The 13,706-nt window shown below is 37.0% G+C and overlaps 1 protein-coding gene across 1 annotated transcript; it reads left to right on the forward strand.

The window, feature by feature from the left end:
- Nucleotides 1-9,057: 9,057 nt before the first annotated feature.
- LOC107948058 (uncharacterized) lies at nt 9,058-12,457 on the forward strand. The gene is made up of 3 exons (XM_016882534.1): nt 9,058-9,175; nt 11,946-12,128; nt 12,291-12,457. The coding sequence occupies exons 1-3, from the start codon at nt 9,058-9,060 to the stop codon at nt 12,455-12,457; spliced, it is 468 nt and encodes a 155-aa protein (XP_016738023.1).
- The last annotated feature ends 1,249 nt before the right edge of the window (nt 12,458-13,706 follow it).

Here is a 13,706-nt window from a genome sequence, read left to right on the forward strand (position 1 = left end):
TAACCAATCAATCTTCTTTCATCCTTCATTTTATTTTCTTATCCCTCAGTTTATTTTCTTATCTTTCAGCTAATTGATTACCTTTTCACAATTAAGGCTAAAATACAAGTATCCAACTCCTACACTCTTATAGGGCCTAAAAAAATATCGTCTGAAAACCTGTTGAAGATTGCTACGGTATACACATCTACCAGTGGTGAATATCTTTCCATCTAAATATTTCTATGATAACTTTCTATTCATTTCCGTGTCTCAAGATACTTTGGTACGTTGGTATTCTCCTACACAATGCTCGTTCACACTGATCTAAACTCAACTCAATAACCTATTCAAGATACTATATTATTCTATAAGCATATCAAGAATCCTTAACATTACCACATCTATATGTTGTAATTACTTGGGCCTTATTCAAATCTCACTCACAACATCCAAAGTTATGTTCAATCTAGCATCAAGTTTCACATCACTAGTCATACTTTAGCTCTGTATTATGAGGTTCCCCAAAACTAGTCATATTAGCTTCATATTTTCACACTTCTAACACTACCATTGTTGCTAGTATGCTACCCACCTTGTTACTAGTAGGTGATCACCTCCAGATGTACCAATGTTTAGAATGTGAATATTGTAACTAAAAATATGAATATGAGGTGGTGTCCACAGGTATAAGGGTCAAGTTGTAATATAGTTTTTACAACGGAATAGGTGAGTACTCCGAGGATCATACCCAAGGGATGTGAGTACTAAAGTAAATCTAATCTAAACTTAAGTAGATCTAATTAGTACTTTAACTAAATCATACTACGATAAAACATAATTAGAAGATTTTTGGGTTTTATAATAAAGAAAATAAAAGTAGCGAAACTAAAGTGAACTTCGGGTGAATGAATTCTAACTTAATCAAATCTAAGCATGGGTGCTTAGCTCACTTTGGTGATCATAACTAATTCCTATTTTGGGTTTCTACTCAATCTACTAGTCATTACCCAGTAGGATCTCTCGACCTTCCACTAAACTAACAAGTCAATAAGAACTACTTACTCTCGACCTCACAGTCCAGATCGGTTCGGGGATAAGGTGTTCACGGAGAGGCCATACCAATTTTGGGTTAATTCTCACCTAAATGGCTTGCTAGGGTCATCAATCCTAGGGTTTAAGTTCTTCCTCTCCCAAACAACTATCTTCTAAATAGCTAGTCTACTAAGAAAACCCTACATAATAATCAGTTAATCACACCTCCATTCACTAATCCCCCATAAGAAGATTAGTTCCTCATGGATCTCATAAACACAGTAAATTGATAATAAAGATAAACATAAATAACAAATCAAGGGAAATGTTTAAGAGAATCCTGAATTGTATTGACTGAACTGCAGAATCTACAGTAGTTTGATCACGTTTACAACTCACTTTCTCTGAAGAACATAAATAAAAAACCTAAAATAAACCTAAAGCCTAAAAAAAGGAAAAACTAAAAAACTAAAATTATAAAGAAAAATTTAAAATCTCAAATCTGTCCTTTAACAATTGTTTTAAGAGCCTATTTATAGAGTTAGGGTTGTTGTTGTCCTTAACCCTAGACCAGCTGATGTTCTTCTGTTTAATTTTCAATGTACGGGCTAAAACACCCCTGGCTCATAAGTACTTCCCGTACAAGGCTAATGTCGCAACACCATAGTGTCTGTGTTGCGACATCGAAGGCAGAATGCTCAGGTTTAGAGGTGGCTTCAGGGGTGTGTCGCAACATCCTACTACTTTGGCGTGACACCCAAGGTAGACTAGGAATTCTTGTATTCTGCTCCCTATGTTACGACATCAAGTTCCCCGTTTTGTAACATCATGACCAAATTTGAGTTCCTACACCTTTGAATTGTCTCTTGTACACTTACTAAGTACGTTAGCTTGCCTTTAGGCCTGATTCGACCCCTAAGGTCAATAAAAGACTCAAAATACACTTTTTATTAAATTTAAAGTAAAATATAAAAACTTAACTAAAACATGATAAAATTGCTTGTATTCAAGCTCCTCAAGTACGAAAACTAGTTTAATCTGCTACGCTGAATTACAATAGATGAAACTCCACTACAATTAAGTCATTGCTTGTCCTCAAGAAAAGAAAAAAAAAGATAAGTAAATGACTACCCTTGAGCAAGTATAGTAGAAGGATTGAGTTCGGCGTATGTAACTAGGTATTTTCATATTTACACATAATCCTGGCATGATATATGAATGACTTACCACTTAATATCAAACACCTAAGTTCATTATATTACAAAGCACATAGGCATTGAGGTTTTTAAATATATGAATCCATCAATAAATTATATAGGTACTTTGATTATCCTAGCAGAATACAAACAAATGTTATTGAGATTGCTTAATATAATGCCAATTTATGAATAAAGTCTTCCTAAATCACATAGGGCTTTTTGAATTGTAACGTTTTGAAGCTTAGGACATGTATGAAATTCAAAAACATGAAGCATCAAAATGGTTTCAAGCATGAAAATAGTTTGGCACATCGTATTGTTACATATTCTTCCTCCCTTAGTAACCCTTATCTACTCACTGCCTTATTTCTCCTTCTCTCACCTTCCTTATTTCTCCATATAGAAAGTCACAAAATAATACATAAACTACGACTAGCTCACAAGTTTTTGTGCACTAATGAATGAGTTTTTCTACTTGTGTGACTTTGTCACCTTTTTCTTTTTCGATACATCTCACTCACAAATGCTTTTACTTGTTAGGTACTTTTTCTACTCGTTTTGATTTTCTTTTTGAATTTTTCTTTTATCTTGCACATATTGGCTAGCCTATAATTACTGTATCATATTCGTATTTCACTATATTTTTACAAAATTTGTCGTAATATATCTACTTAACCCTCAATATATATGGCGAGATGTCTATAGTTGTGCAATTCAAGACCAAGGAAAAAGGGTAAATACAAATTAACATTTTTTACTTAGGTTTTGTATAAAGGTTTGTCAAAAAGAGTTTTCTGGCTCAAATATAGGTACTAAGGATGAATAAATATGGTTAGCTTTTTGGCTCTAAGTGTATACCAAACAATGCCTTAGGTCATCCCTAGGTATCTCAATATTCACAGATTTAATCAATCAAACAATCACAAATTCAATAATTTATCATACATATTAGCATGCTCGTTTTCCTGTATTCTGTATATCATTTGGTATATTCAATTGCTCAATGCCTATTTATAGTGTAATGTATAGAACTTAGTAGTGTAATAGTAAAAAAATTAAAATCATTCACTATCATACCAAATTTATAGTAAACACAATCAACATATTTACATGCTCCTAACCAATCACTTGTATTTCTACAAGCTCAAGCACATATCTAACAATAAAATTTTAAAATAAAAACATGAAAATTAAAACAAAAATTTCCTATGTTACCCCCACACTTTAGACAACACATTATCCCTAATGTGCAACCCTGAAGAGATAAAGAAAGAAGTTACCCGATTGATTGTGACATTGCTGTAATCTACTGCTGGGTTCTCCTTTCCTTTTTTTTCATTGAAAATTTGTAATTATTGTGCTTCTTTTGTGTGAGGTTTTAACATAGAGAAAAAAACACAAAGTATATAATTCTAATATTTCTATAAATTAAATTAATTACAAGGCCCTGAAAATAATCAACTATACTTTAAATAAATTGTCCTAGCTAGTATATGTATAATCCTAAGGTATTCATATGATCATATATATATAAATGTAAGGTTTTTTTTTGTGGTGTAAAGAAAGATGATGATGAGAATGAGAATGAGAGTTAAGGTTGAGTTAGGGATGCTTTTTTATAAAGAGTTAATAATTACTCAGTCCTAAGTCTACTAAAACTCTACTACAAACACGTCTTAAGTTAGTAAATTTGAACTGCAAGTTACGCCGGCGTGTCGCGACATCCTCATTTGTTGTCGTAACATCGAAAACAGTTTACTTGGGTCGAATTTCGTTCATTGTTGTGACATGCTATGGTTATGTCATGGCATGGAGAGTAGTTTCTATTTTGCTTGGTTGTTGCTACTAAACCCCCGTTTTCACTTTCTTCGTCTGTTTCCTATTCCTTTTCCATAATTTTTTCTTTTTCAGTTTGACTCCATTTAACCTTGCATTGCAACGCTTATGTTTTGGTTACTTCTTTAGTCATCCTACCAAAATAATGTTTTATTCTCTGTTCGTTGACGAGAAAATTTTGCCCTCTGTTTTCGATTAGTTCTATTGCTCTGTGAGGTGTCACTTGGTTTATAGTATATGGTTCGTTCCATCTTGATTTTAGTTTGCCAGGGAATAATTTCAATCTTGAATTGAACAAGGGTACTTTTTGTCCTGGTAAGAACTACCATTTTCTTATTCTAGCATTATGCCGGCATTTGCTTCTCTCATTATATAGTTTAGCATTTTCATAGGCCATAAAGTGGAATTCTTCTAGTTCTTGCAGCTGAAATAATATTCTTTCTTGGCCACTTCTGATGCGAACCCAGTCGCATCATGTTTCGATACATCTCGACGACATTGGGATTGGCCTAAACTCGAGGGGCCCAAGTGAAAAATGAGACGTTTAATTTCAGTTTGTTAATAAATTGAGTTCATCTTAGGTAATAACTCATCTTAGATTAATAAATAAGTTGATGGTCATTAATACAACTCATCTTAGTTTTAATAATTGAGTTATTATTGAACTTCATATAATAAATGCTTCTTAATTAATCTAGTAGAACTTTGATATAGTGTTGGTTCTTTCTTGTCCTTAAGATTGTTTTTCCACATCCACCACCTATCCGACTTATCAATCCTTTATTTCTTTATCATTAAAATGAACCTACATATTTCTAAACCCTCTGTTCATTCCCAAAACCACTTTGTTAGCTTCCGCATATCATCACTAAACTTGCGATTTCAACACCCGAACATTCTCCTCGTTGACGATCGATGCAAACACGTGAATCGACTTGACTCTCTTGGGTCAGATCATATCATCTTCGAGGTCCAAATTCAATTCTTTTATTTCCCAGTATGCTTTCTTTTCTAGCTTAATAGATAAATGACAGTTTTTTTAGTAAACAAGTTTGTAAAGGGACATGCTTAAAGGGCTTTTGTATGCTATTCTATAGGCCTATATTGCATCATCTAATCTTGTTGCCTAATCTTTCCTATTTGGGTTGACCATATTTCCAGAATATACTTAACCTCTCGACTAGACACCTCAGCTTGCCCATTAGCCTATGGATTGTACACTGTGGTCATTCGATGTCTCACACTATATTTGGCTAAAGCTGTTTCAAATCGCTTACTGTAGAAGTGAGATCCTTCATCACTTACCAAAGCACAGGGTGTTCCAAATCTAGCAAAGATATTTTTCCTTAAGAATTTGACTACTGATTTCGTGTCATTTGTAGGTAATGCTATCGCTTCAACCCATTTAAAAACGTAGTTAACAACTAACAAAATGTACTGATTTCTAAAAGAACTGGGGAAGGATCCCATAAAACCAATCCCCCAAAAATTAAATACGCCCACTTCAAGGATCCATATTTGCAGCATTTTATCTTTCTTTGATATACTGCCTATCCTTTGAGATCTATCGCATCCTTACAGAAATACGTAAGCATCTCTATTCATAGTTGGCTAATAAAATCATGATTGTAGTATCTTTTGAGTAGTTCTTTTTCCTCTGAAATGTCCACCACATGGTGAAATATGGCACCTTTATAAGATATCATTTATTTCTTCTTCAGCCACACATCTTTATACTGATTAATCTGCGCATTTTCGGAATACATACGGGTTTTCCCAGATATAATTTATTGACTCATGCATGATTCTCTTCTTTTGCTGCCATGACGCTTTGATCGGAAAAACTCCTCTGATAATGTAATTTACATAATCTATGTACCAGAGTGTTTTATTATTCCTATACTCTGCCTAATGTATGTCTACCCGGAATAACTACTCGTTGATAAAGGTTTCTTTAATTTCTTCAGAATTTTTCTCCTCCATTTCATTTCCTATTCTGGACAAGTGATCTGCAGTTGGATTTTTCATTACTTTCCTATCCATTATCCACAGACCAAATTCTTGAAGCAATGACTCCCACCTTATTAGTCTAGCTTTTGTCTATTTTTTTTCATAACATATTTCAATGTAGAGTGATCAGTGTTGACATAAAATTTATTTTCCATTAAATAAGGGCAGAAATTTTCACGAGCAAATATAATGGCAATCGTTTCTTTTTCAGTAGTAGTGTAATTATATTGTGCTGAGTTGAGAGTCTTAGTTGCATAGTGAATAGCGCAGAAGATGTTGTTTCTTTTCTATCCCAGCACTGTTCCTATAACATAATCACTGACATCACACATTATAATAAAGGGTTTCGACTAGTTAGGAGTAATGATAATAGGGGTAGAGATGAGTTTTTCTTTTATTACCTCGAAAGCTTTATTGCAATCTTGGTCAAATTTAAAAGGTGTTTCTTCTGAAGGAGTTGATTCAACAATTTAAATATATGAGAAAATTCTTTTATGAATCGTTTGTAAACCAAGCATGCCCTAAGAAATTTCTTACTCTTCGGACTATTGTAAACAATAATATTCTTTACTAGCTAATCTATCCAACATCTGATCGATATAAAGAAGAGGAAAATGATTTTTTTATTGCATCATTTAATTTTTTGATAATCAATGTATACCCTCCAACCAGTAACTGTCCTTGTTGGGATTAACTCATTTTTATCATTTTTCAGAACTGTTAGCCTACCTTTCTTTGGAACACACTGTGTAGGGCTAGCCCATTTAGTATAGAGAATTGCATAAATAATACCAAGGTCCAGCCATTTGAGTAATTCCTTTTTAACCACTTATTTCATAGCTGGATTTAATTGACACTATGCATCAACCACTGGTTTCTTCCCATGTTCTAATTTGATCTTATGTTGACATAATGCATGGTTAATTCCCTTAATATCAACGATAGTCCATCCAATTTTGTTTTGTTTGTCTTCAATACACTCTATAGTGCTCCTTCTTGCTCAAACGTTAGTCCTGTAGCTATGATTACAGTTAAGGTGTTCTGCTCTCCCAAATACCCATATTTCAAATGTTCAGGTAATAGTTTCAATTTCAGTTCTGGTGGTTTAACAATAAAAGGAACCATTTTTGTTTTAATAGGAATTACCTGCTTTGGTTGTTCTCTACTTTTAAGCAACCAATCAAGCTACAGGGCTATCTCCTTATTTTATTGTTTAGCGTCATCCAACCCTTCTTCTTCTGATTTGTCTTCATTATTTTCAACAAACTCCATCTTTTTTTACTCTAGGTTATTGTAATTCTATTCTTTTTACTTAGACTCTACTAGATTTGCATCTTCTAATTCCTAGTGTATGTCCCATATAAATTCATTTTCACTGACTTTCTTTAAGATATCCATGATTTCTTTTCCAACTTTTTTCCAGATACTTCCCCTGGTTATAATATCAACTTTTCGTTTGTTTTGACCATCTAACCCATCATAGAAATGTTGGATTTGAATTGCAAAATGTAGTCCTCCTCCAAATATTGATCTAAGGATGGTTTTAAATCAAGCCCATGTTTGTCCTAATGTTTCAATAGCATTTTGTTTAAATTTAAATAAATTTTCATTTAAATAATTTTTATATGTACTAATTACCTGAGCCATTGGCAAAACTTAGCAAAGGAATAATTACAAAAAATCACTCTATCTGGTAATTGTGTCTGGTGGAAGTGCATCTAACCAAGCTTTTGCTTGTCGTCTAGAGCAAATGAGATTAATAACAGTTTAACAGCCTCTGTTGGGACACCAGTGTGTGTGATGGTATTGCATATATGTTCAAACTACTAAAGAAAAGTTATGGGATCCTCTTTTCTATAATAGGCAAACCTGATATTCGAAGAAATCCATTGTAACACCCCTAACCTGTCTCTATCGCTGAATTAGGGTTACGGAGCATTATCATACAATTGGGAAACCTTCATCAATAAATTATTAATTAAATAAATCACATTTAAAACTTACCAAACATAAGCATTTTGTCCCTAAATTGAGCCTTTGAGGCCCTAAAATTAACTTTGAGGCAAATCAGGATTAATTTGAAACAAATAAGAAAATTTGGGAAAAAGTTACAAAATTTGAAAACAGGGGTCACACGGCCGTGTGACATCACCCTAGGAGCGAAAATTTTCAGAGATATTTCTGGTGTAGCCCTAAATGTGGCGGAGTACTGGTTAGAGGCGACCAAACGAATAATGAACAACCTTAACTGTACCATAGAGCAAAAATTAAAGGGGGCAGTGTCCTTACTGCGAGATGAGGCCTACCAATGGTGGCTTATCATGAGAGAGGGTACGCAGGCCAATCGTGTGACGTGGGATCTTTTTAAGGTGTCATTTCAAAGAAAGTACATGGGTGCAAGTTACGTGGACGCCCGCCGAAAGAAATTTTTGAGCCTGACCCAGGGAAGTAAGAAGTGGCAGAATATGAGGTAGAATTCTTGCAGTTGAGTCCGTATGCTCGAGAGATAGTAGCAACTGAGTATGAATGTTGTGTACATTTTGAGGATGGTCTTCGAGATGAGTTAAGGGTATTGATAGCTCTGTAGAGGGAGCGAGATTTTGCTGCTCTTGTAGAAAAGGCAAAGATTGCTGAAGAAGTGAAGCGCTCGGAGCACCTGAATCATGAAAAAGATAAGGGCAGAAATAAGAGGGATTTTGGGCCCTCAAGTTTTTTTGGGAGGTATGGTAAGAAGGTCAGGTTTGATGGGCTGGTTCGGACTGGAGTCCCTGTTGCTATTGCTAGGCCACAACCTTGTACTAATTATGGGAGATCTCACCAGGGTGAGTGCTGGAAGAGGACTGGGGCGTGCTTTAGATTTGGCTCCATAGATCATCAGGTTAAGGATTGCCCTCAGAGGCCGGTTCAAATACAAGCTGCAGGACCGGGTCATGTTCAGCTAGTGAAAGGTGGTCAGTAGCGACCGAGAGGCCGTGGGCAGGTCAGAGGTGGAAACGGTATGGGACAAGGTCGTGGAGCCCCAGGCAGAGGTACTGGTATCACTGTAGTGAGGCAGCCAGCTCTAGTGTATGCTGCCCGTCGCCGAGAGGATGGTGATACTCCTGACATCATAACCGGTATGTTCTTAATTCGTAATGTAACCTAAACTACTTTAATTGATATTGGGTCTACACATGCGTACGTTGTATGCACTATGTCGGGAACTTTAGGTATTTAGTTCAAAAATATTGTTAGTGGGATAACTGTGATAAGTCGACTAGGGCAACCGGTAAGGGTAAATAAGTTATTCAGAGATGTGCCCCTTGAGGTCCAAGGAGAAATTTCTCCAATAGAATTAATAGAACTACCGTTTGGAAATTTTGACCTTATTTTGGGCATTGATTGGCTGGTGAAACACCGAGCTAGGTTGGACTGTGTTGTTAAGCGTATGGTATTAAAGACTATTGAGGATTAGGAGGTGGCTGTGATTGGGGAGCGAAAGGACTTTCCGTCTAATGTGATCTTTGCTTTAAGGGCCAAAAATTTGGTTCGCAAGGGTTATGAGGTGTTTCTAGCTTATATTAATATATTTGAAGCTGAGGGTCCTTCTGTTGGAGATGTTAGAACTGTTAAGTAGTTTTTCGATGTTTTTCCTGATGAGCTCCCTCGGTTGCCTCCGAACCGCGAAGTTGAATTTGGAATTGAGCTTCTGCCAAGAATAGCTCTAGTGTCTATTGCTCCTTAAAGGATGGCACTGAAGGAATTAGTGGAATTAAAAGCTCAAATCCAAGAACTTTCGGACTGAGGATTTATTTGGCCTAGTGTGTCTCCGTGAGGAGCGTCGGCATTGTTCGTAAAGAAGAAGGATGGGACCATGTGCATGTGTATCAATTATCGACAATTGAATAAACTGAATATTAAGAATAATTATCCTTTACCGAGGATAGACAATTTATTTGATCAGTTGCAAGGAGCTTCAGTTTTCTCCAAGATAGATCTTCGTTCTGGGTACCATTAGTTAAAAGTTAAGGAGGCTGATGTATATAAGGCTGCGTTTAAGACTCGTTATGGTCATTACAAATTCCAAGTGATGCCATTTGGGCTAAAAAATGCATTAGCTGCCTTCATGGACCTAATGAACTGAGTATTTTAGCCCTACTTGGATCGGTTTGTGGTAGCTTTCATAGACGATATCTTGGTGTATTCAAAAACTGGGGATGAGCATGGTGCATATCTTCAAATTGTCCTGCAGATTTTAAGGGAGAAACAATTGTATGCTAAGTTCAACAAGTGTGAGTTCTGGCTGCGAGAAGTGACATTTCTGGGTCATGTGGTGTCTGTTGAGGGGATTAGGGTTGATCCTCGGAAAATTGAAACTGTACTGGATTGGAAACCACCTAAGACTGTATCTTAGATTTGACATTTTCTGGGTCTGGCAGGTTATTATAGACGTTTTGTTGAGAGGTTTTCTTTAATTGGTGCACCTCTGACTAAGTTGTTACGTAAAGGGGTAACATTTAACTGGATTGATAAGCAACAAGAAAGTTTAGAAATTGAAGAAAGTTCTGACTGAAGCCTCTGTCTTAATACAACCAGAGTCTGGGAAGGAATTCACTGTTTATAGTGATGCATCACATGTTGGTTTGGGTTGTGTGCTGATGTAGGAAGGTAAGGTGGTTGCTTATGCTTCTCGACAACTGAAGCCTCACGAGGTGAATTACCCTACTCATGACTTGGAGTTAGCTACGATGGTATTTGCATTAAAAATTTGGAGGCACTATCTCTACGGTGAGAAGTGTACTATCTACACAGATCACAAGAGTCTTATGTACCTCTTTACTCAAAAGGAGTTGAATCTTAGGCAGTGAAGATGGATAGAGCTGCTTAAAGACTATGATTGCTCGATTGAATACCATCTTGGTAAGGCTAACGTGGTAGCTGATGCATTGAGCCGTAAGGCTGTAACTAATTTGGGAGCATTATTTGCTCGTCTCAGCCTATTTGGTGTTGGTAGCTTACTAGCAGAGTTACAGGTTAGACCGACGTGGACTGAGCAGAAAACAGTGGTTGGATGAGTCACTGGTTCCTCGTTACTGACAAGTTTAGAATGGGGAAACTTTAAATTTTGGATTGAATAATGGAGTACTGTGTTTTCGTGAAAGAGTCTGTGTACCGAGGGATAATGTTTTGAGGCAGTCTATACTACGAGAGGCGCATAGTAGTCCTTATGCTATGCATCCTGGTGGGAATAAATTGTATCGAGATCTTCGTGAGTTGTACTAGTGGCCTGGGCTGAAACGTGAAGTAACTGATTTTGTGGGTAATTGTTTAACTTGTAAGCAAGTGAAGGCTGAGCATCAATTACCTTCAGGGTTACTCCAGCCAATTAAAATTCCACTTTGGAAGTGGGAGAGAGTAACCATGGATTTTGTGAGTGGGCTACCCTTGATGGCTACTAAGAAGGATTCAGTATGGGTTATTGTGGATCGACTGACTAAATCTGCCCATTTTATACCTGTCTGTATTGATTACTCCTTACAAAAGTTGGCTAAACTGTATGTGGCTGAGATTGTAAGACTGCATGGGGTACCGGTTTCTATTATATTTGATAGAGATCCTCAGTTTACATCTCGATTTTGGAGGAAGTTACACGAGGCGTTGGGTACAAGACTAGACTTTATTACTGCGTTTCATCCCCAGACAGATGGTCAATCTGAGAGGGTGATTCAAATTCTGGAGGATATGTTAAGGTGTTGTGTAGTGGATTTTCGAGGCAACTAGGAAGATTATTTGCTGCTAGCAGAGTTTGCGTACAATAATAGCTATCAGTCCAGTATTCAAATGGCACCATACGACGCATTATATGGTCGTAGGTGTCGTACTCCTACCTGTTGGACTGAGTTCTAGGGCCAGAGTTGGTTGCTGATACCGAAGAGAAGTTAAAACTGATTCGAGACTGGTTGAAGGAAGTGTCTGATAGGAAAAAGTCTTATGCGCATCTTAAACGCCGAGAGATTGAGTATTCTATGGGAGATTATGTGTTTCTAAAGGTTTCTCCTTGGAAGAAGATACTCAAGTTTGGACAGAAGGGTAAGCTTAGCCCTAGGTTCATTGGGCCTTACCGTATACTGAAGCGTGTGGGACCGGTCGCTTATCAACTTGAGTTGCCTCCAGAATTAGATCGAATTCATGATGTGTTCCATGTCTCCATGCTAAGACATTACCGCTCTGATCCCACACATATTGTTCCAGATGAGGAAATCAAGGTTAGGCTGGATTTGACCTTCGAGGAGGAACCAATGCAGATTTTGGACCGTGAGGTTAAAGTACTGAGGAAGAAATCTATTCCTTTAGTCAAGGTGCTATGGCATAATCACAGTTCAGAGGAAGCCACGTGGGAACCCGAAGAGGCGATGTGACGACAATACCCTCACCTTTTTTGATCAGGTAAATTTCGAGGCCAAAATTTTGTTAAGGTGGTAGAGTTGTAATGCCCCAAAATTCTAGTATTTAATTTTTGCATGTTTTGACGCTGGTTTATAAGCTTTATAAATATTAATACTTGTTTTATGTCACAAAGAACCTATTAGTCCAGTGGTAGGTGGCGTGTGTTGTATCCTTGAGGTCTGAGGTTCAAGTCCTGTGGTGTGTAAGGAAGTAATTATTTTGCTGCTTGAGCTGTGTAGGAGGTAGTGTTGGACTGAAACACTGTGGTGGAGAGTTTGAACTGGTCATAGAGAGGGATTTGAGGAGGGATTAGTGGAGGAAATTAATGAGGGATAAGGGCAGGATTTTTAGGAGAGAATTGAGGAATTTGAGTAGAGGAAGCAGTGTGTGCCATTTGGGGGTTTTCCAACTTTGAGATTTCGGCTAAGGGGAAAAAGGGGTGTTATTTTCGGCATTCTGGAAGAGCTTGGGCGAATTTGGTCTTTAGGTGCTAAGGTGTTTGGTCTTTGGGGGCAGTTTTCGTGTTCTTCTTTTTAGTTTTGGTGTTGAATATTACCGGGTTTTGGGGAAGTACCTCTCGGGTTTGTCCTATTCTGCCCTTTTTCTTTCTTCTTTCCCTCTTTGAATAGCCGAGTTTTCCCTTCTTCTTCTTCTTCCTTCCTCTTATTTTTCTCCTTCTGACCAAACCTTCTTTTTCCTTTCTCTTCTTCCTCTCTAGCCGAATATTATCCTCTTTCTGTTCTTGATCTTTACCTCCGATTATCCCCTTATTGTTTGAGAATTAATTCCCTTTATTGTTGTGATTCTACCGTTGCACTCCTCTCTGTCGGCTCGAACTCCAAGAGGGCTAAAGGGGTATCAAGTGATACCAAATCGTCAAAACTCTTCCTCTCTATTCTCGTTTTAAGGCAGGTATATGGGCTACTATCTAAATGTTGGCCGAATACTTGTGGTGTTTTTTTGTAAGTGGTCATGAAGGGGATTCAAACCTTTTGACTAAGAAACTTTGGTTAATAAATCTGGTTGTGATGCAGAAATCCGTCTAGGGGTCATAGTTAATCTTCGATAGTGGTATAAGAGGGCTAAGTCACTGTTGTCATTCGAGGTAAGCATTTTGGGGGTTAAGGATTTGAATAATAGAGATCAACCCTTTTGTTAGCGACTAATGAAAACTTGTATGAATGCAGAAACTTGGTGGACGTGGATCTTGGTGTGTTTTTG

Source organism: Gossypium hirsutum, chromosome D11 (genome assembly GCF_007990345.1).
Source record: "Gossypium hirsutum isolate 1008001.06 chromosome D11, Gossypium_hirsutum_v2.1, whole genome shotgun sequence".
In the NCBI taxonomy this organism is placed as follows: Eukaryota; Viridiplantae; Streptophyta; class Magnoliopsida; order Malvales; family Malvaceae; genus Gossypium; species Gossypium hirsutum.

What these genes read in the sequence shown, in the direction of transcription:
- LOC107948058 (XM_016882534.1), top strand. Translation starts at nt 9,058, where the DNA reads ATGGGACAAGGTCGTGGAGCCCCAGGCAGAGGTACTGGTATCACTGTA. An exon ending in TACTCCTGACATCATAACCG is followed by an intron (nt 9,176 to 11,945) that starts GTATGTTCTTAA and finishes ACTGAGTTCTAG; the next exon opens with GGCCAGAGTTGGTTGCTGAT. An exon ending in ACTCAAGTTTGGACAGAAGG is followed by an intron (nt 12,129 to 12,290) that starts GTAAGCTTAGCC and finishes ATATTGTTCCAG; the next exon opens with ATGAGGAAATCAAGGTTAGG.